The sequence below is a fragment of the Sinocyclocheilus rhinocerous genome, unplaced genomic scaffold (assembly GCF_001515625.1).
Source record: "Sinocyclocheilus rhinocerous isolate Xijiao unplaced genomic scaffold, SAMN03320098_v1.1 scaffold313, whole genome shotgun sequence".
NCBI classification, from domain to species: Eukaryota; Metazoa; Chordata; class Actinopteri; order Cypriniformes; family Cyprinidae; genus Sinocyclocheilus; species Sinocyclocheilus rhinocerous.
The window spans coordinates 561,354-585,046 of record NW_015627539.1 but is presented as its reverse complement, the minus strand read 5'-3'; the positions used below and the strand labels follow the sequence as shown (position 1 = coordinate 585,046).

The 23,693-nt window shown below is 37.4% G+C and overlaps 2 protein-coding genes across 2 annotated transcripts in view; one reads left to right on the top strand and one right to left on the bottom strand.

Annotated features, from left to right (window-relative positions):
- The window catches only part of LOC107729915 (TAF5-like RNA polymerase II p300/CBP-associated factor-associated factor 65 kDa subunit 5L), a 10,014-nt gene extending 3,232 nt beyond the window's left edge, over positions 1-6,782 (bottom strand). Inside the window, exons 1-5 of the mRNA XM_016540654.1 lie at positions 6,674-6,782; positions 4,784-4,925; positions 4,603-4,707; positions 4,059-4,252; positions 2,789-3,199 (exon numbers count right to left, since the gene is read on the bottom strand). Coding sequence (XP_016396140.1) covers positions 2,789-3,199; positions 4,059-4,252; positions 4,603-4,707; positions 4,784-4,922 — 849 coding nt within the window. The 5' untranslated portion in view covers positions 4,923-4,925; positions 6,674-6,782. The remainder of the gene's footprint in view (positions 1-2,788; positions 3,200-4,058; positions 4,253-4,602; positions 4,708-4,783; positions 4,926-6,673) is intronic.
- An 890-nt stretch (positions 6,783-7,672) lies between these two features.
- LOC107729904 (nuclear pore complex protein Nup133-like) lies at positions 7,673-23,375 on the top strand. The gene is made up of 25 exons (XM_016540643.1): positions 7,673-7,913; positions 8,463-8,578; positions 9,539-9,642; positions 9,729-9,833; positions 9,912-10,043; positions 11,734-11,904; positions 11,979-12,134; positions 13,217-13,287; positions 13,398-13,545; positions 13,621-13,771; positions 13,855-14,012; positions 15,069-15,160; positions 15,242-15,399; positions 16,678-16,679; positions 16,749-16,916; positions 17,862-17,961; positions 18,807-19,058; positions 19,184-19,317; positions 21,523-21,681; positions 21,815-21,950; positions 22,337-22,455; positions 22,569-22,649; positions 22,732-22,805; positions 22,905-22,993; positions 23,221-23,375. Exons 1-25 carry the CDS (start codon positions 7,804-7,806, stop codon positions 23,373-23,375), a joined length of 3,141 nt encoding a protein of 1,046 aa, XP_016396129.1. The 5' UTR covers positions 7,673-7,803.
- Positions 23,376-23,693: the final 318 nt, after the last annotated feature.

Below are 23,693 nucleotides of genomic sequence, written 5' to 3'. Positions count from 1 at the left end.
ACCCATACAATGTATTGTTGGCTATTGCTACAAACATACCTGTTACTTATGACTGGTTTTGTGCTCCAGGATCACATAGTAGAAGAGTATCGATATTGCCGTACAATTAATCGGATATTTGACCAATTAATGCAATATATTTACAATATGTTTGATTTTATGTTGATATAAAAATCACATGAAATAGCATTTAAAGGAACACTCCACTATTTTTGAAAATAGGCTCATTTTCCAACTCTCCTAGAGTTAAACAGTTGAGTTTTACCGTTTTCGAATCCATTCAGCCGATCTCCGGGTCTGGCGGTAGCACTTTTAGCTGTAGCTTAGCATAGATCATTGAATCTGATTAGACCGTTAGCATCTCGCTCAAAAATGACCAAAGAGTTTTGATATTTTTCCTATTTAAAACTTGACTCTTCTGTAGTTACATCGTGTACTAAGACCGACGGAAAATGAAAAGTTGCGATTTTCTAGGCCGATATGGCTAGGAACTATACTCTCATTCCGGCGTAATAATCAAGGAACTTTGCTGCCGTACCATGGGTGCAGCAGGCGCAAGGATATTACGCAGCACCTGAAAATAGTCCCCTGCATGCTCCCTGTGCAAGCATGTGGTCACGTTAGTTATGTTGACGGAAGTTAGCCTATTTTCAGGCACTGCATAATATCATTGCGCCTGCTGCACCCATGGTACGGCAGCAAAGTTCCTTGATTTAGTTCAGTTATTAGTTCTTTAGTTATGCAAAAAAAAAAAGTTTAAAATGTCATTCATATATGTAAATTTTGCTATCTATTAACAAGTTAGTTTATGTTAGTGTAAAATTAAATCAATAAAATATACATTTAGTTGTGTTAAGTGTTAACGTCCATTGTAAATTACAATGTATTACACTTCTGTACTTCTGCTTGAAAAGACTCTTTGGTCAGTGAAGCTTAAAATAAAATATCAAAATAAAAATAAAAATAAATTAAATCCTTGTTAACTATTTCAGGTCAAATAAATAGAGACTAGAGATGCACCGATTGCAATTTTCTTGGCCGATTCCGATTTCCGATTTTTTGGAAGTGTGACCTGCTGCCGATACCGATTTTTGTCAATTCCGATTTTCTTTCTAAGAACTATAATTGACAGCATATACAAACAAAAATATATGCAAATTTCAATGCAAAAATTATTTACATAACAAAAGAAATTAATAAACATTACAATTCCCCCAATCTGGACTAAGTTACAGATTTTCTCTCACTTAAACAACTCTCAAAATAAAGTGCTCTGTGACTGGAAAGAGGAAGAAATAGTTCACTTAAAATGAGTTGCTGTATGTAACAAAACAGTTGTCATTTCCTACTATGTTTATAAATGGTCATTTTTTCCCCCCTAACCTTATTAAATGTGTCATCTTTCACGTCAAAAAGTACTTTGTTTCAATGAATTTAGTTAGAATAATAAGAAACTGTAGGGTTGTTACCATTCAAATGAAATTAGTATTAACAAACTCTTATCTTTCCACTGCATAGGAAACAGAAGCTGCAGCTGAAGTGGCATTAGATGCATTTACACAGACAGTTTGATGAAGGTTTGGTTATGGAAGGTTATGGTTTGGTGCCATAAATGCATTTACACTGCAAAATTTCTAATTTTATAAGATCAAAGTTACATATTTTTTTTTAAACACAAATAAATGTTGAAAAAATGCAATGATACTTTTAAATATGACTAAACCACCAGTAGGTGGCGGCAAATGTCTGTTTTAATGAGTGAGTCATTTATTCATTCATTCAACCGATTCTTTCAAACGGCTGATTCATTCAAAAACGAGGCAAGTGACTGTTCTTATGAATGGGCCACTGAATCATTGACTCACTCGATTCATTCAAAAACGTGGATTCATTCAGTAATGAAACACCGCTGTGTGTTGCTCAGAGACACACAACAGTCCTGCTGTGGCTTTGACCGGAACTATTTTCATCAGCGAAATTGAGAAAAAAACTTTAACTTCTTGTTTATTGAAATACTATTGTATAAAATCAGTGTCACATTGCAATCGTGTTGATATTGATATTAGGGGAAACATCATGGTCGTATAATGTTGCTTACCTAAATCATATTTTGTAAATATCTTTTTTTTTTCTAGTCAAGTCAAGTCACCTTTATTTATGTAGCGCTTTTAACAATACAGATTGTGTCAAAGCAACTGAACAGCATTAATTAGGAAAATAGTGTGTCAATAATGCAAAATTACAATAGTAATTTTTACTACAATAGTAATTCTACCGCAGTATGAATCTATACATTTCTGTGAGTAACTTTGTGTGTGCTGTTTCTCTCACACACTCACTCAGGCAGTGCAAGCCTCATCTGGCATGACATAAATATTTGATATTGATATGATAAATATGAATTCGCCGTTTACACTGAATTCAAATCAAATTAGAATCATTCTCACACGAAACGACATGTTTACACGCGACTGTGAGTGTGCGCGTGGCTGTGACGTCATTGTCTGCGCCGCTGGCAATAAAAGGATCGGCTCGGAATCTGCAAGACGTGAGACTGACCGGCCGGTCACCGATCCGGGCTGGTCATGCGAAAAATTGACCGATTCCGATCACTGGCCGGTCAATCGGTGCATCTCTAATAGAGACACATACTGAAACCCATCAAAAGAATGAAAACTCTCCAGACCCGTAATTTATCTTTCAGCTCCATTAGATGTGCTGCTGATATGAATGAATATACATCATATCATAAGATTGATCAGCTGCCTAAATCGAGAGAGACACTCACCTCCTCCTCCAACACGTCACAGGCCAGTCTTATTTTAGACACGTCGGTCCAGTGAGGCCCCGCCTTCAGCTTCCTGGCCCGCAGACTCCACAGCTTGACGGCTGAGTTATCGAAGCCGGCTGCCAGCAAGCGGCTGTCCGCAGACACCTCGGCCGTGTTCAGCAGCTGATCCGTGTGCTGGAAGGCGTAGAAGCAGACGGTGGTGAGCGAAGGCGCACCTTCCCGCACGCGCTTTATGCAGTCCTGCAACGCCTCCAGCGCCGCCTCGTTCTGAGGTAACCCAGCCGTGACCTCCACACGCTCCGCCCCCTCCACCGCAGCGGAGGAAGAGGAAGTGGAGGTTGTGTTTCCCGCTCCTATCCCTGCGCCGTACAGCTGGTAGTCGGTTCTGCGCGCTGCTGTCACCTCCACCTAAGACAACATGTGAGTAATGATACTAATTACAAAGAAAACAAAGCCCTTTGTGATGTAGGTCAACTGGTTATACATAATTATATATATATATATGTATATATACAAAAAATGTAAAAATACAAAATATAATAAATATACATGTACATTTGTTTTTTAAACGTCTGTGTATATATCAAAAAATCACGTGTATAATAATAAATAGAATGGCTGAGTGTAAATAAAATATAAAAGTCAATAAAAATCTATGTAATTACAAAGGCAATATAAATTATAATAAAATTAAATATGTACATTTGTTTTTTGATTTGTTTTATATACATATTTAGAAAGTGTTATTATATATATATATATAGGTTATTATTTTCATATATATATATATATGCGTATGTATATATGTACGTATATAAATATGTATGTGTGGACATGGCCTAAATCTTAAATTTATCGATTACAGTTCTTTTGAAAAAAACTGACTGTACTTGTTTTAATAAGCGAGTAATATAAATTTAATAATTGCACATCACTCCACATGATGGGTCAAGTGACATAATTGTGGCATAATTCCCACTGTTACGATAATTATGTTTTTAATAATAATATGCAGTATACAACGTGCACTACAAAGTATTCAGAAAGTAGTACACTAATATTTCATTCCAAACACTGGTTTATCCCTCTTCCTAACAAACACAAGAAGCAGTTTCAGTGATAATGTAACAATTTAGAACAAAATTTGTGCATTTGCTGAGTAACTGACACTTTATGGAAGCATTTAAATCAGTGCCACAAAGAAAAATAGGAAATTAAACTTGGTCAGTCTCGTCGTAAAACAGTTTTTAACAGTAAATTAACTGACCTGAGGCGTGACGGCTCCTCGTAGCAGGTCTACGATTGCTTTCTGCTCAGGGTCCTGCTGGAAGAACGAGTGGAAGCGACTGTAAAACGAGTCTACCGCCCCCTTCAGGCCACACCGCACCATGTCCAGGTGCAGGTAGAGGAAGAGCGGAAACAAGACGCCGCTCACCTCCTTCACTAACAGTGCTTCAGCATCTGAAACACAGAAAACGGCTGTTAAAACCAGATTACGTTTCCCTCCAGTGGGCGCAGTTCTCAGAGTAATATGACACGTTGCGCTCTACTTTTGAGTCCTTAAACGCTTGTTTTTTGGGTCGACAGCTTATAAAAATTATTCTGGGTTTTTTAGCTTGTTTGCTGTACACTTTGGCACACAGCAGCTTTTAGACATTGTTCTGTTTTTTGTTATAAGTCAGAAATGACAAGGAGGCAGCTTCCCGCAATACAAAGTCAATGGAGAGGGTTGGGTTGTTTCCCCCCGTGGACATGGCCTAAGTGCTCTCTGTCTCTATTAGGAAAGCGTTTGTGAGGAGTTGATCTCTCACCCTGCAGGAAGGAGCGCAGTCTGGAGAACTGGGTCTCGTACTGCTGCGGGTCAGAGTGACACGGGGCTGCAGACACCACATTCGCACAGCTGGACTCCGTCTGAACTGCTCACAGCAGAAAGAGAGAGAAATGTGAAATCATTCCGAGTTAAAGACCCATGTTGATTTAAAGTGCAGTCACCTGTCAGACTGGCTGCCATCTCCTCAGCGGACTGGGAGAGTTTGGCCCCCTTCAGAGACCCATCTGTGTCTATGTACTGCCTCCTCTTCAGGTACTGGCTCACCGCATACTGGATCTGCTCCGTCCGCACCCGCTTCATCTCCTGGTGGAGACACGTAACACACACACACACAGCCTCATATATCTCTGTTCAAGCAGCCATTAATGCTGCGCAATGCAAAAAATAAAACAACAACAACATATAGACTAAGGCTGATGATACACTGGGCAACTTTGGGAAATGTTGCCGTCAACAAACAACCAGGTGAGACACAGAGCCCACGACCGATCTAAAATATCCAGATAGAAATTTGTCACCCATTCTCAATGGAAAGGTGCCCAAGCAACATTGCTCAAAAAAAGTTCCCCGGCAAAATTGCTCAAAAAGTTGTCCCATGTAAGATCAGCCTAATGCATGAATTCACAGCATTCAAAACACTTCAGTGGGAATCATGTCCATTTGAATGTTAGACTCAATTGTAGAGAACCATAAGCATGCGTGAATATTTGATCTGAATTTAGAAAATTAATAGTGCTTGAATATTTGATTCATTTTCAGTGAATTATAAAAGTGTTTGAATATCTGTTTTGACTTCAAGGAATCATAAGAATGCTTGTATTCAATTTTAGAGAATCATAAGAATGCTTTTATTCACTTTTAGAGAATCATAAGTGTGCTTGAAATATTTGATTCGATTTCAGGTAATCATAAAAGTGCTCGAATATTTAATTCGATTTTAGGGCATCGTAAGCATGTTGAATTTTTTATTTGATTTCAGGGAATCATAAGTTTGAATATCTGATTCAGTGTTAGAGAATCATAAGAGTGCTTGAAATATTTTTAAATTATTTTTGAATTACTCGATTTCAGAGAATGGTAACACTTTATTTTACGGTGTCCTTGTTACACATTACATGTACTTACTATTAAACAATAAATTATGCATAATTACATGCACGTAAACCTACACCTTACCATATAGTAAGTACATGTAGTTAATTAATATTACTCAGTACTTAAATATATAATTACACTTGAACAAGGACACCTTAAAATAAAGTGTAACCCAGAGAATCATAAAAGTGCTCAAATATTTGATTCAATTCTAGAGAATCATAAGAGTGCCTGAATATTTCATTCGATTTTAGTGAATCATAACAGCGCTTTAATATTTGATTCAGTTGTAGAGAATCATGAGCGAATCTGATTCGATTTCAGGTCATCACAAGCATGTTCGAATTATTTGATTCAAGATTTTAGAACACCATAAGCATGACTGACAATTTCACTGGACTTTAGGGAATCGTGAGTATGCTCTCGAATATTTGATTTGATTTTAGGGAATCACGGGAATGCTTGCATATATGATTCGGTTATAGGAAATCATGCGTATTTTTGGATTATTTGAATCGATTTTTATAAGCAAGCACGAATATGTGATTCAATTTGAATCAACATTCGATTCGAACGTTCGATTAATTTCTGAGCATCATAAAGGCGTTCGAACACTCTTCGATTCAATATCTGATTCAGTTTCGATCAGTCGATTCAATTCAGACGTTAAACACGACTTTAATGCCCCAATATTGCTGCCTAGGTAGGTAGCTCATTATGATTTGAGACACAGACAGTAAAGGCGGGTTGGTTTCTGTGCAGTGCAGCCACATGTTAATTCATTAGTCATCTTCAGATAAGATTTACGAAATAAACTCATTGAATGAATCAAGACTGCTCAGAATCCTGCAGCGGCCTCAGTCTCTGAGCTCATCATCACACTCTGATCTCAAATACACTCAACTCGCAGCGTCTTAGATCCGTTTTGCAGTTTAGTACAGCTGTGTAACACCTACTGCATAATCCGCATGTGACAGTCCTAGAGAAACGTGCTGGTTTAAGCCATGGAAGAGGAGCTCGGGAGAAGACTGCTGCTCCCCGCCGCTGCTCCATTAGTCGCTCTGTCTTCTTCTGCGCCTCCGCTGCGAGCGCGCTGAGATCACTGGTGCTGCACTGCGCCATCTAGCGCATCCACCGCGCAAACAACTACAAATACATTATCGAACAACAAACAGTAGGTTTACTTTAGTATTTGTGTAGATTTGTTTTTCTCATACATATTTGTCATATACATATGAAGATGAAAATATAAAGGCATATTACATTATATAATATTATTAAAATTATATATTTAATATTATTCTAAATATATAATCTTTATTTTAAAAATTAATAATTATACGATCATATTTATTAAGTGATGATCTTTTTAAATTAATAATTTTAAGGTGCACTTCTTTTTATTTAATGAGACTGTTAATATACATTTGCCTTGCAATTACCTTAAATTCGCATCCCGCCAGTTAATAAAATATGCATGTCTAAAATAAACAAAAACACAAATAAAAGTAACATTTATACATAAATAAAAAGACAAGTAATATTTTAAGTGTTATTTGTATTATTTATTATTATATATTTTTAAATGCATCCTTTTTATTTTTAAAGTCAGTGGAACTTGATAAGTGGAGAGTGTTTTTTGCTGTAGTTTAAGGTATAGAAATAAAGGAGAAATTATATTTAATATAATATTGAGCTGGATACATTTTGGTGCAGACACGCTTGAGTTATTATGTAAATTTTACTAATTAGCATATTTAAATGTGAATACAGTACAAAAAAACGCACAGCTTGAAGTGAAACTACATTTCCCAATAAACTACTGAGAGAAACAGCCCCCCCCCGAAGAAGAGTTCTGTAACACTGACCTAGAATCAGTTTTAATCGCTAAACACACTGTTCATTCAATGTTATAAGAGTTTGAAAGCTGTTTCAGCATCAGCAGCATGAGCGCATGCGCATTCGAATGACGCACATTGTGTGCGCCTGACGGTAGTGAGCGCGCGGTAAACGGTTTCCGAAGTTCCTCGCGTCTCGTCGTTTCTGAATGCGCTTCTGTCTCTTGTAAACAGTCCGCCGCGACAGTATGTTCACTCCCCGCGGCACACCGAGCTCAGGCCGCAGACAGGCGCCCAGGACCGGCGCTCGGAAGAGCGGGCTGCTGTTCTCTCCACGCCGCTCCGCTGTCACAGCCAGGTACAACAGAGTAAACGCAGAGACAGGGGACGCTACATTTACCATGCTACTATGCTTTTTAAACATACACCACTGTATTGGTTTTTTGTGTATCAAATAAATACCATGGTACATAAATATGATAATTCTTCACTTCAGTACCATGTTACATATCAGTAACGTTACTATCTGATACCATCACAGTCACAGTACTTTTGTGTTCAGTCAAGTTTTTTTTTAATTTTGCAGTTAATAAAAGAATTTCTTTAATTACATGTAATATATTTGCATACATTTCTTTCTTTATATTAAATATATTTTGTTCTATTAATTATAAAAGAATGAAGTAATATATTTCATTTTCGTATTATTGTATCTGAATTTATTTTACGTTTTGTAAATGTACAATAACTCTAAACTTGTTGTTGTCTTTAAAACAAATCTTAAGCCATTTTTTGTAAGAAAAAAAGGTAGCTTATAGAAGTAAATTAAATAAGAACTAAATATAACCAGTTTCTGCTCACTTTTTTTTATTTTAAATTGATTTGTGTATCTCTATTCTTTCTCCAGATCCACTCCCACCCGGGTTCAGAGTCATGCAGCTGTCGAGTCATATAATTTTGACGTTCAGACTTTCGGATCATCTCTGCCTGTCAAAGTCATGGAGGCGCTGACCATGGCCGACGGTAAAGATTGGGGTCTTTAACTTTACAAGAGGCTGTGTTTTTAAAAACCTAGTGAGCTGTCTACCTAGGTGACATTTGTAGGCGTCATTAATGCATTCAAACCAGTGATGGGAGCATTCAAGCTTTGAAACCGCTGTGAATCATTGGTTTTCAACAAGTGATTTGGAATCTGTATCAAACTGCCAAAGTCCTTTGATTGCAGTAAGCAAGGCTCTGTTACGTCATAACAATGGTTTGCCACTAGCAATCTCTGTGGACCGATTTAGATACAAATTTTAGTTTTAGTTAATTACATTTCAAGCTAACTAAATTCAAATTTGCAAATAGTTGAAATAAAATATGTTTAATTTGTTATATTTATTTTCTTTAAGTTAACAATTATTTTCAAGGTTTATATATATATATATATATATATATTAGTGCTGTCAAACGATTAATCGCATCCAAAAAAATGTTGTTTGCATAATATATGTGTGTGTACTGTGTATATCTATTATGTATATATAAATACACACACATGCATGTATATATTTCAGAAAAATTTTGTTTATATATTAAATATATTTATTTATAATATAAATTATATGAATATAAATATATTATATAGACATTTAAATGCATGTAAATATTTTCTAAATATATACTGTATGTGTGTGTATTTATATATACATAATAAATATACACAGAACACACACATATTATGCAAACAAACACTTTTATTTTGGATGCGATTAATCGTTTGACAGCACTAACATATATATATATATGTACACACACACACACACACACAACACACATCCATATATATATATATACACATTTTTTATTTTTTTTTTAAAGAAAATAAATAGATAAAATAGAATTAGAATAGAGAATGCTAGAGTTAGAGGGTAGTCTCTTCCAGTCTCTGCATATACTGGTGTGAAGGTTTCTCAGTATATGATGCTGTGTCTCTTGCAGTGGATGATCAGATCTCTGTGAAGGTGGAGGCGTCCGGCTGGGCCTGGATGGTTTGTGGAGAACGACTGATCATCTGGAAAGTGTCTCAGACGTCTGTGGCAAAGGTCAGAAAGAGGCACAATTGCTTGGAGCTGAATTTGCTGCCAAACTTTGCTGTACAAACATTGTGCTCTTGCTGTCATTATTGCAGCTGTCGGTGTGTAAAGACCTCCAGCTGCCCTCCAGTGAGTTTGCGTACAGCGCTGATCTCATCTCCATCACTTCCTCCAGTCCACTCGATTCTGCACCCACTCAGGTGAGGTCATGCGTCTCTGAACATTACTATCAGTGGAGATTTCTGATGCAAACATGAATGCAAATGTGTTTTTCACAGGCTATCAGTGCATTGGCCGTGTCTCCAGATGGTTCGGCTCGGTTTTGGCCCAGTCTGGCTCATGACGGGACCTACACTGAGACGTCTCTGGATCTGGGCGGACATGTGTGCAACTACGTCGCAGCAGTAAAGGTGTGCAATCAGGCAGAACGAGGAGTGCAGAAGCTTTTATTTTCATATCTCTTCTAGGGCTGGACAATAATTGTGACCCTGGACCACAAAACCAGTCATAAGGGTCAATTTTTCGAAATTGAGATTTATACATCATCTGAAAGCTGAATGAATAAGTATTTGTTAGGATAGGACAATATTTGGCTGAGATACAACTATTTGAAAATCTGGAATCTGAGGGTGCAAAAAATATCAAAATATTGAGAAAATCGCCTTTAAAGTTGTCCAAATGAAGTTCTTAGCAATGCATATTACTAATCAAAAATTAAGTTTTGATATATTTACAGTAGGAAATTAAGAGAATATTTTCATGGAACATAATCTTTACTTAATATCCTAATGATTTTTGGCATAAAAGAAAAATCAATAATTTTGACCCATACAATGTATTGTTGGCTATTGCTACAAATATACCCCAGCGACTTAAGACTGCTTTTGTGCTCCAGGGTCACATTTCAGTATCAATATATATCGTGATATAATTTTTTTATTTCAATAACGGTGATAAGAGTTTTAAACACATTTCCAATATTTCAATATAAATTACCAGTGTTTCCCATACATTGATTTATTTGTGGTGGTTGACTTCGTTGAATAAACATGAGCACTACACATTTCAAAATAAAATCGCAGCACGGGTGTTTTTAGTTTTTTTTTTTGGCGTTTTTGCCCTTTTTTTTTTTTTTTTTTTTGATAGGACAGTAGTTAGACAGGAATCGAAGTTGGAGAGAGAGAGGGGAGACGGGATCGGGAAAGGTCCGCAAGCCGGGACTCAATCACAGGACGCCCGAAGCGCAACGGCGCTACATGTCGATACTAAGAATGTGTCTTTGAAGGGAACCAATTGTCTTCAGAAAAGTTTCGATGGCATTTTCATTTTATCTGATAAAGTAGCATTCATGAGCGCAGTGCTGCTTTGTGTACAGCTGTTACCGGGGAAACATGTTTCTGCCGCTCCAAAAGCGCCTCCTGCTGGCAGAGAATCAATTTGCATTTTTAATAGACCTGTCTCCAGGAATGTGTTTTTGTTGTTGCTCACTCTTTTTTTTCTGTTTTCTGCAGCAACTCTGAGCACTTTTCATATTCTTTATCCAGGCTGCAGCACTTTTGTTTCAATCTATAAGAATAATCAGCCTATGTTATAGTTTAAAGTTAGAGATAATATTTACAATAATAAGGTGAGTCTGAGAGTCTTATGCTTATTTGACAGTGATTTCACATTTCTTGTTTGCATGAAGGCTAAATACAAATAAAAGGTGAACATTAATTTATTTGTACCATTATTATTTCTAAAATATTATATAGGCCTAGTTTTATAGGAGGAGGTTTCATAGACTTGGCAAATTCATTTTTCAGGAGCTTGTAGGTACAGACATCAGTTGTGGGCGTTCTTAATAATAATAAATGTATTTTGTATAGTGCCTTTAAAAGGGTACTTTCTCAAAGCGCTTTACAACACAAGCAAACACAACAATCCAAATTAGAACACAAAAATACAGAATGACAATCAGTTAAAAGCAGTTTTTCTTAGACTTTTTTTTTTAATATTGTTCATATCTATTTTGGAATTATATCGTATCGACCGAAATTTTGTCCATATCGTCCAGCCCTAATCTCTTCTTCCATGAGCTGTTTTCTCTTGCTGTTTCAGGGCGGGAGTTTCATCGTGTCATCGTACCGCGGTCACCTGCTCCGGCTCGCTCCGGACTCCTCCGGTAAACTGCACCAGAGACCGGTTCAGCAGGGTCAGGGGATGCTGTCTGGCATCGGACGCAGGGTTTCCAGCCTGTTCGGCATCCGCGGCCAGCCGGCCGACCTCACGGTCAGTACCGTGTGTTGTTTAGAGGTGGAAGCAGATCATGTGTTCAGACTCTGACGGGACGTTTGGCTCCTCAGGTGTTCAGTGTGCTCTGGGTGAAGGAGACCGGCTGTCTGTACTCTCTCAGCTCGTGTGGCCTCAGTAAATGGGAGGTGGATGAGAACAGTGAGACGCAGGTGTTGAGCTGGAGCACCAGTCAGAGCATCACAGACAGCATCACCAACGCCATCTGGGTCAGAAACCTTTGTTTGGAAGCTTCTAGAATTAACATGCTCTTATGAACATCTGATATAAAAATTCAGGTCATGGCATAGAACCAGAGCAGATTGCTTAAATGGGTCTGTGTTTTCTTTCCACAAAAATATCGAGCAGCACAACAGTTTTCAACATTGATAATAATCAGAAATGTTTCTTGAGCAGCAAATCAGCATATTAGAGTGATTTCTGAAGGATCATGTGACACTGAAGACTGGAGTAATGATGCTGAAAATTCGGCTTTGATTGCAAGGGGGAAAAATACATTTTAAAATATAATCATATAGAAAACAGTTATTTTTAAATTGTATATAATATTTCACAGTATTACAGTTTTTACTGTTTTTATCAAATAAATGCAGCCTTGTTTAGCAGGAAAAAAAAACTTAAAATATGAATTATTCCAAACATTTGACTGGTAGTGTATAATAGTAAAGTTTTTGTGAAAAAACGGTCATGTTTGTTTTCTTTAATGCCCATTTTCTACCCGTTTTCGGACTTTTAGAAATATTTTTTGCTGCTGTGCCCCAAATGCCCTATTTGCATGTGAAACGAGCAACACAGCTTTTATATTTTGTACTTTGTTTTAGTGCTCAAAATAGTTAATTTTTTTATTTAATCTCTTATTATCACCAGGGCTGCATTTATTTGATCAAAAATACAGTAAAAACAGTAACATTTTCTATTTGAATTTCATCTATGTATATATAATTTATTTCTGTGATCAAAGCTGAATTTTCAGCATCATTACTCCAGTCTTTAGTGTCACATGAACCTTCAGAAATCACTCTAATATGCTGACTTTTTTCTAATTATTATCAGTGTTGAAAACAGTTGTGATGAATAATATTTTTGTGGAAACTATAATACATTATTATTTTCAAGATTTTTGCCAGATAGAAAAGTCAAAGGAACAGATTTGAAATCTTTTGTTACATAATAAATGTCTTCACTGGCACTTTTGATCAATTGAATTCATCTTTGCTGAATAAAAGTATTAATTTCTTAATATGTCATATATAGATGTGTGCTTATGTAATATCCTTGACTTGTCTTATAGGACTCAGAAAGTAACTACTCTGAGATCAAGAAAGGAGTGAATGTCTCTTATCTGGACATGCAGTACAGCAAGTGAGTCTTTTGAATATGAAACCGAATAATCATCAGATTAATCTGTAATGCACAGACAGCACATGCAGGATTGGCAGTATTATGCAGTGACATGTTGTGTGTCTCTTCAGAGCGGGGCTGGTGGTGTTGGCAGCGGCGTGGCATCCGGGCAACACTCCATGTGTGACGTATTTCTGCCTGGTCACTCTTGCAGAAAGCACAGCGCCGTCCTCAGACCTGCTCACTGTGGAGGTCACCAAATACAACCCACCCTTCCAGGTACAGCGTTCAAATGATCTGAATCTCTTCCTGGATTGTGAACTGAATGAGCTGAGCTCTGGTTTTGTGCGTCAGAGTGAGGAGGAGCTGCAGAAGACGCGTTTGGTGTTGCCTGATCCGTGGAGTCCAGCGGCGTACCTCTATAATGAGGAGCTGGTGTTCACCTGCAGCACTGGAGCTGGACGCGGAGGACTCGCCGAGGAGAAGATCTCCTTCAGCTCTCCAGGTGCAGCCCTCGGACTGAGAAGACAAATGAAGTGGCTGGTCTTCCTCCTGTAGTTCATCTCTGTTATTTTGCCTGTTGTGCAGGTGACCGTATCCGAGGCGGTGGGGTGTGTGCCGGTCTGCCGGTGTTTTTCTCTCAGAACAGCGGGCTGGTTGCTGTTTTAGCGAGAGAAAGTGCTTCCCTGCTGCCTGAGACCATGGAGGACTCGCTCTGCACCTCAGTGGCTGGACCTGGACCCGAGGTCTGGACCCAATTCACTTAAAGGAGGCCTAATAATATTTTATACACATAATTTTTATATATGTTAAATAGGGCTGCACGATAAATCGCATGCGATATTTAATGCGCATCTTGTCAGAAACACTACACAGAGCCGCGAATATGAACGTGGTTTTGCGCAGCTCGTCAGTGAACAACGGCTCTGTGTAGTTAATGCTGCTCAATGTGAAAGCACGCACGTGATGGAGATTTACCGCTGATTACAGAACCGGCTTTCTGACAAGATGCGTGTTAAATATCGCATGCGATTTATCGTGCAGCCCTAATGTTAAATTATATATATTTACATTGTATGGTGTTTGTTCAAGTAGCTAGAAATCAGAAAATATTTTTCATCTCTTCAGGGCACTCCGTTATACTTTAAAATATAAATATTATATTTTTTCAAAAGATAATTTTGAATTTAGAAATCAGGATTTTGTTTTCTTTTCAGGGCACTTTATTACAATTTATAATGTTATAAATTTAAAAATATAAATATTATTTAAAAAAGGTCATTTTGAATTGTTTGGCAGTTTTTTGTGATTCATTAACTAGTATCTGGCAAAAATATATAATTTATACGTACTGGCACTTCATTATAAATTGAAATGTTATAAATGTAAACATTTATTATATTTTAAATATTTTATGAATTTTTGTGCATTCATGAACTAGTTTCTGGTAAATTATATGTATGTATAAGTTTATAATATTTTAATTTAAGTGACTAAATCAGTTTTTTTTTTTTTAGGGCACTCCATTATATAAAATATAATAAATTTAAAGTGTTTATTATATTTAAAGTATTTTATTAATTATTTCAGTTTATTGTGTATTAATTAGCTAGTCTCAGGTAAAAATAGATATTTCTATAACTAGAAATACATTTAAAAATGTAATTATTTAAAAGAATTAGAATTGTTTGGCAGATTTTTGTCTATTCATGAACTAGTCTCTTGTAAATATATATGTAATTTATATGCATGTATGTATACATTTATAATGTGTTAATTTATTCAAGGAAGTATCTTTTCAGGGTACCCCATTAGAGACACCACCTAAAATAGACATGGTGGCCCAGGAGGACAGAACTAAGCTGCTGAAGCAAGCGTTCCTGCAGTTCTGCCGGTGAGTTTTCTTCACTTGTGTTTGTGAGTGTTGAGTCAGTGACTGCCGCTCACAGATGCTCTGCTGTGCTCTGCTCTGCAGTCATGATCTGGTAGGAACTCAGAGCATGGTGGTCGAGCTCTTCCCCAGCGACGGAGAGGGAGGTGCAGAGCTGGATGCCATCGTGACCCAGATTGACCTGGATCTGGTGGATGACTTCCCTGCATGTGACCCACGCTGGGCCGAGTCTGTTCCTGACGGTGAGAAAACCTTTCATTCTGCCCCATAAATTATAACTTCATTGAAACAGTCCAAAAATTTCTTGCCAACCATGAAAGTGTATTTTTTGTTATTTTTATTAAGTATTTTATTAATAAATCATGTTTATATTTATGTAATTAATACATTATATTTACATTATATTTACACAAAAATAAATTGTTTTCCATAATTAATTTATATGTATTATATAGTGCTGTCAAACGATTAATTGCATCCAAAATAAGTTTTTGTTTACATAATATATGTATGTGTACTGTGTATATTTATTATGTATATATATAAATACACATACAGTATATATTTTGAAAATATTTACATGTATATACATTTATATATTAGGGTTGTGACGGTGAGGAAATTTTCCCACCGGTTAATCGGCGTGTGACAACACCGGTAATACCGGTATCACCGCGGGGGCGATGCATTCCCTCTTTTCCTTGCTTTCCATCGCTTTTAAATAGCTTGTAAAAGCGGTGTGCCCATTTTATTTTCACTTTAAAATAGCGGCAATTCGGAGTAAAGCAATTGTTCGTTAGAATTTTCCTCTTTTCCTCGCTTGCCTTCGCTTTTAGCTTAAAAGCGCCGTGCACATTTTACTTTCACTTTCGAATTAGCGGAAAATCGGCGTCAATTGCTTGGATGCAACAACAAAATACAACCTACTATAAAAAATCAAAACGACGGTGGGGGTCGGTGACGCGGTGGGCAAGTGACGTAACTGGTGTTGCGGCTTAACATCGGTATCACCGTCAACACCGTCTATCGCGGCAAACCTATTATATATTCATATTCTTATATTTTATGTTATATATAAATATATTTATTATATAAACATAACATATTCTTCTTAAATACATGCATGCATGTGTTTGTATTTATATATACATAATAAATATACACAGTACACACATATATTATGTAAACAAAAACTTTTATTATGGATGCGATTAATCGTTTGACAGCACTAGTATTATTTAATATTAAGTATTTAATATAAATAATTAAAATATAATTCCTCATAAAAAATGCAGCATATTTAATAAATACTATTGCCCTTTTTTTGTAGCGTAATCTTTTTAAAAATTATTTAGCTTTTTTTCTGAATACGTGAGCCAGCTATGTCACAAAAAATCAGACACATTGTGATTTTTTTTGTTTGTTTTTGTGGTTTATTGTGGAGAATATTTCACATATGTGTTGTCACTTGGAGTGTAAAAAAAATGAGTTAAAAGTTAAACTTCAGATGGTAAATCCAGAGGTAAAAGATGTTAATTGTGGACCCGGTGGATTTGTACAATTTACCCTTATGACTGGTTTTGTGCTCCAGGGTCACATATGTATTTTTCTCTGCTTTATCTCATGTTTGTGTCTCCAGGTGTCTCAGATCTCCTCCATCTTTGAGTGTCTGTTGGATGAGGAGGAAAAAGCTTTAAAAGAGCATTCGGATGCCGCCAGGTGGGCCGAGGTGGTGCTCAACGTCAATGACATTGTCAAGGTGCACAGCAGTTTTTCTAACTTATTAATTCCTGCATTCAGATAATCTTGAATCAGTGGGCCAGGTTGAACATATCTAGGTACTTGTCATTTTTATCCCATAAAGAGAGAATTTTTGTGAAATATACAGTACTTGTCAAAAGTTTGGAAACATTATGATTTTTAAATGTTTCTGAAGAAAGTCTCTTCTGCTCACCAAGACTGCATTTATGTGCTCAAAAATACATTAAAATCAGTAATATTGTGAAATAGTATTACAATTCAAAAGAACTGTTTTCTATTTGAATATATTGTAAAATGTAGTTTATTCCTGTGATGCAAAGCTGAATTTTCAGCATCATTACTCCAGTCTTCAATGTCACATGATCCTTCAGAAAAGACATGTATAATGTTACAAGAGATTTCTATTAAAATAATACTTTTAAATAATTAAATTAAATCAATCCTGAAAAAAAAAAGTATTAAGCAGCAGTGTTTACAACACTGATAATTTAATATTTAATATAAAATTAATTTTTAAAATGTATTTAATATAAAATTACTTTTTAAATTGATATTTAATAAGTTTTAGAATTTGTAAAGCAAATTGTTAAAATAGTTTTCCTACAAAACTAAATATGCTTATTTGTGTTTTTCTTTTTGCTAAAAACTATAATATTATATGAATACTTTAATATTATATGAATATAAGAAAATCAATGTTAAATCTATTTCATTAATATCTTAGATGCGTCTTAATTTTTACAGACCCAAAAATACATTTTGTAAAATGTTTTTTGTCTCAAATCTTTCAGTGTCCACCTTGACGTCCTTAAGGCTAATATACATGGACTTAAAGCCACAAATCCTCAATTTTAAATTCACGGGGCTCGAAAGAATATTTTACACATAATCTTCCTGGTCTCCGAGATTGAGAGCTGAATAATCATCATGTTTTGTGTTGAAGGATATGCTTCAAGCAGCAGCACAGTACCGAGAGACCAAAGCATCTCTGTACAGAGCGCCAGAGAACTGCGGCCCGGAGCCAGAGTACATCCCATGGACAGGTAAACACTCCTGACAGGACCTGTTTATTTTTTGACCGCCACAGCACTATAAACTAGGGATGCAACGATGAACCGCGAGCCGGTTGAAAATATGTGACTGAGAGGCCAAACAAATCACGATACAATTGGAGTAGGAGTTTATATGAATTTATCTCTGAACTAACTGTCTTTAGAAAGTTTACGTGGTATTTTCTTTTCATCTTGCCTCTGAACGATGCATATTAAAGTAATGTTCATAAGCGCAGCTCTGCTTTGTTTACAGCGGTAACCCAGGAAACACTGTATCATTGCTGTTCATAAGCGCCACCTGCTGTCAGAGTCTCATTCAGCTCGTCTGATGTTTCGTTCAGATGTTTTTATGTAGTATAGTTTCACAAAACTAAAGTCAGACCATTCTGTTTTTGCTTCAAATTTCGAAATTATACAATCTCATTTAGATTAAAGACTGTTCATGCTGCATGTATGCTGCATCTTTGTTTGGATCATGATTAAAATGCAGTGGTTTCCTCTCATTTTAAATGGAAAGAGCACAGACAAAGCCTTAGTTTGTTCATATGAAGAGATTTCTTTTATTTGTGTAACTTGCTTATTTGATTTGAGGTTTGTTTTAAAATTTCATTTAAGTTTTGTTATATGTCAATTTCACAAAGAAACGTGCAGCAATAGCCTAATAAAAGGACACATTTTAATTTACTGTATAATGTCTTCGATCTCATTTTGTTATAAAAAATCTTGAGAAAATCGAATCGTGAATCGAATCGTGAGTTGAGTGAATCGTTGCATCCCTACTGTAAACACAAGAGCAGGTCTCCACCAGTATGAGCGTCATAGTTTCTTCCTCTCAGCCTCAGGAGGAGCGGGTGGAGTCCGGACCGTCATCACGCGGCAGCACGGGCTGATCCTGCACGCGGCGTATCCGCACGCAGACGTAGAGTTGCGCGCCGCACTGAGCGAGCAGCTGGTGGCGCTGTTGGACTCTCTGTTGAGCGGTTACGTGGCTCAGCTGACATCTCTCCGCCGCGCCGGACAACAGGAGCGCTACGTCATGCTGGAGAACGAGTACATGCAGAAACGCTCGGAGCTGCTCGCGCCTCTCTGTGAGCTTACATTGGTGTTGTGATTGCTCACTTTTGTGTCTCTTCCTGTCTGTGTGGCCAGAATAAGCTGCAATTCGGAGCAGATTATGTGCTTAACATATTTGTGTTGTCTGTGACTGTGGCAGTGGAGTTGGGTCAGCATCAGTGGGTTGCGGCGCTGGCGGAGAAATACTGTGACTTTGACATATTGGTGCAGTTGTGTGAGCGGACGGATAACCAGAGTCGACTACAGCAGTACATGGTCAAATTCGCTGATCAGGTAACAAACCCACCGGCCCAACAACTCTGAAATGTCAACACAAACCATATACACGTGAAGCAGCACAACTGTTTTCAACATTGGTAATAATCAGAAATTTTTTGAGCAGTAAATCAGCATGTTAGAATGATTTCTGAAGGATATCAGTGGGTTGCGGCGCTGGCGGAGAAATACTGTGACTTTGACATATTGGTGCAGTTGTGTGAGCGGACGGATAACCAGAGTCGACTACAGCAGTACATGGTCAAATTCGCTGATCAGGTAACAAACCCACCGGCCCAACAACTCTGAAATGTCAACACAAACCATATACACATGAAGCAGCACAACTGTTTTCAACATTGGCAATAATCAGAAATTTTTTGAGCAGTAAATCAGCATGTTAGAATGATTTCTGAAGGATCATGTGAAGGCCTTTCCACACTGAGCGCGAAAAAGCGAAACGAATATCGGACACAGTGAGGCACTGGAATAAAACAACAGATTCCTATGGATGCATAGACCACGAACATTCGTGCACCAAAAATGCGAATATTTTTTTTCGAACCAGTTCGGCAAATCTTTTCAGTTTCGCAAAGCGAAAACTAGGGTTGTGCCGATAGACGATAGTCAGAGATATCGACGATAGCAGATGTCTTTGTCGATAGTCAAGACGATATTAGGCTCATTCTCCTATTCATGTATTAAATTACTATTATTATTATTATTCAGCGATTGTATGACTGTTGTATCCGAATATATATGAGCTATCTGTTTTAAATATTTTTATATTTAACATGTTAGTTTATCAGTATGTTTAAAAGTATATTATTTAGATTAGTGGTGCTTCCACGCAACAGAGGCTTTACTCTCTCGCACGCGGTTTAAAACACCAAATAGTTATGTAATAGCCTATGACAAGTAAAGAGAGTCTCTCTCTTGCCCCACCCACCCATGCACGATAATATCGTGTATCGCGATCTCACAGGCTGGCGATATGAAAAATAACCATATAGCCCAACACTAGTGAAAACACGGGCTGTCCAGTAAGATTTGAGCATTACATCACATGGCCAGAGCAACTGCTGTTACCCAAAAGATTGACGCGGTGGTGCTAAAAGCTCAGAAGACTGTATTGAGCACGAGCGTAAAAACACCAAAGTAGAGGACTTTCAACCAACATACAGAGAATATGGATGTCGAGATGATGTTGTCGTTGGCGTCTGAACATATATCGTATAAATATAAATATATCTCTATTTTCTGTACATGTCTTTATGCAGCTCATGGTATTTTTATAACAATAAGGGATGTTTATGACAAATGACAAGCAGGTAGCATTCAGTCCATTATAACATACAAAGAATGCATGTCTGCCTATTATAGAATCAAAATCCATTTTAGATCAATCAGAAGTTATTACAAGCACTCGATGATGGTTTAAAGTGGGGTTTGAGCAAAAACATTAATTACATAGCTTTTGAAATGTAGCTTGATGGTAATTGTACCTCTAATTATATTTTCTTGTAAGCATTATGGATAGTTTGTGTTTCTGATGAACCAAAAGTTATTTATCTTAATTTAATGCTGCATATTGAGCAGTGGACGATGTTAAATCCATATATACGAGATGCATAGGCTACATGAGGAAAAATGCATTGCTGGTCGGCGCCACCTAGCGTGCAGGCGTGAATTAGCACAAGGCGATTAATCGTTTCGCGCTCGGTGTGAAAGCAACGTTCGTCGGCGATTCACCTCGCGCTCAATGTGAAATGGCCGTGACACTGAACACTGAAGTAATGATGCTGAAAATTCAGCTTTATCATCAGTGGAATAAATTACAGTTTAAGATATGTTCAAATAGAAAACAGTTATTTTAAATTGTATATAATATTTCACAATTTTTAACGTTTTTTGTTCATTTTGATCAAATAAAGGCAGCCATGAAGAGCATAAGAGGCTTCTTTCACAAACATCGATCCCAAACTTTTAACCGCTACTGTATTATCAACAGATGCTTCTGGATTGTGTAGTTTGAAGTAGCTTTTGGCCAGTTGAGAATATTTCAATATTTGTAGAACTGTCTTTTGTTTAATTAAAGAGTATTGCACACGGACACTTTGAAATTCTTGCAGTGCAGTTCCAAGAAAAATATACTGAAATCACAGTTGTTTTACGGTGCCTGTGCCAAATGCATTTACTCGCAGCCCTCCCTGTTTCCTGTAGAACTTCGCTGACTTCCTGTTCCGCTGGTACATGGAGAAAGGCAAGAGAGGGAAGCTGCTGTCTCAGCCAATAGCAACGCACCAGCAGCTGGCCAGTTTCCTGCAGGCTCACGATCACCTCAGCTGGCTGCATGACATACATGTGCAAGACTATCAGAGAGTAAGAGAAGAAAAAAAAGGAATAAAATAAATACATATTTAATTTGTATTTTTTTATATATATACGCTAAAGTGCACACCACGAGGTTACCGACACTTGTAGTGTTATAAATGCTTTGTTCTCTTCACGACAGGCCCATCGTACCCTGTACAGTCAGGCCAACACGGAGACTCGGTACTTCAGCAAGAAGAAAACCCTGCTGGCCCTCAGCAAACTCACAGCTCTGGCGTCAGACATGCCTGAAGCCGTGCACCGCAGACAGCTCAACGGTCAGTCATAAACCGTCAGTCTTAAAATCTGTTTTAGTCCATATAAAATGGATTTCATATTTTTATTATTTTCTTACTTTTTCTCTATGTCCCACCAAGCATTTTTAGACAATTCATCATCAACAGAAGGAGCAAATGATGCATGCTTTATGTATTTTATCATTGTGTAGACACGGAGAATAATGTGAGTTTATGCTCAATTTGTCAGGCCTAGTGAATATCACATTAACCTGTGGTGCTCATGCAAGCGACATGGGTTCAAATCTGACCTGCATTTCCCTCTCTTCCTCCCCAAATAAACTCTTGAGCCCCTAAATATTTGATCAGTTTATGCCATGTGAAATCTCTGAAACATAATTGCTGTTGTCCGGTGTGTGTTGGTGTAGATATAGTGGAGCAGGAGAGGTTTCTGCTTCATCAGGAGACTCTTCCTAAACAGCTGCTGGACGAGAAGCAGCTGAACCCAGACAGCATGCCTCTACTGAGCCCTCGTAACCTCATTAATGTGAGTAAACTACAAAAATACTGCGGTCACGTGCATTTGGCAGCCGTTTTTAATTCCTTCAGACTTCTTCATCCTCATTTCTCTTGCCTTGTCTCTCTTTTCCTTGTGTCCAGCTGTACATCTGCGATGAGAACCGTGGAGCCAACGAGTACGACTTCAAGAAAGCTCTCGATCTGCTGGAGTACTTGGAGGAGGTATCTGTCAATAATAGACTACATTAAAAACAAGTGCCTTTTCTGAGCACATATGTTTCTGATGTGTATTCATCACCTGTAGGAGGACGCGGTTGATATTGATGCCCTAAAACGGGAGATCTTCAGTAAAGCCTTGAAGAAAGACTGGAAGGAGAGGTGAGCATCTCAAAACTCACTCCAATGAGATTAGTGTTGAGGTTTCGTTTTACTCGACTATAATGGTCTTGCAATGACCGGCTGATGGATTGGTTGCAGTTGGGCATCGTCTGATGATAATGACGATCCTCTAGAAGCAGCCAGAGACAGCACTTTCGTCAAGATCCTACAGAAACTCATCCAGGAAGGTGCGGTGACTCTCTTTTCTGCTAATCACACACTCACAGTTGTTCTAGAAGTTTGTCTTGAGGTTTCAAAGTAGTTTAGGGCTTATTTGAGACTTGATTTTAGCAGGTATGAAGTATACAATATGGTATCTTACATCCAAAGCTTGGACAACCCTACTTCAGGACATGTAGTTACAATGCAAAATCTGCATATTCAGCCAGAGTGTGTTTTGTGTTTGTGCACACAGGTGTTTCTCTGCAGTCGTACCTGCCTGACGTGAAGGATCTTCTGCAGGAAGACGAGCTGGAGAGTCTCAAATCAAAACCGTACTTTGAGTTCCTCCTGCGAGCCAATTGGATGTTTATGACAAATGACAAGCAGGTAGCATTCAGTCCATTATAACATACAAAGAATGCATGTCTGCCTATTATAGAATCAAAATCCATTTTAGATCAATCAGAAGTTATTACAAGCACTCGATGATGGTTTAAAGTGGGGTTTGAGCAAAAACATTAATTACATACATTTTGAAATGTAGCTTGATGCTAATTGTACCTCTAATTATATTTTGTAAGCATTATGGATAGTTTGTGTTTCTGATGAACCAAAAGTTATTTATCTTAATTTAATGCTGCATATTGAGCAGTGGACGATGTTAAATCCATATATACGAGATGCATAGGCTACATGAGGAAAAATGCATTGCTGGTCGGCGCCACC

Excerpts from the sequence above, each read along its gene's own strand:
- LOC107729904 (XM_016540643.1), top strand. The coding sequence starts at position 7,804 with ATGTTCACTCCCCGCGGCACACCGAGCTCAGGCCGCAGACAGGCGCCC. Across the intron at positions 14,013-15,068 it reads TGGCTGGACCTGGACCCGAG|GGTACCCCATTAGAGACACC; the intron begins GTCTGGACCCAA and ends GTATCTTTTCAG. Across the intron at positions 15,161-15,241 it reads GCGTTCCTGCAGTTCTGCCG|TCATGATCTGGTAGGAACTC; the intron begins GTGAGTTTTCTT and ends TCTGCTCTGCAG.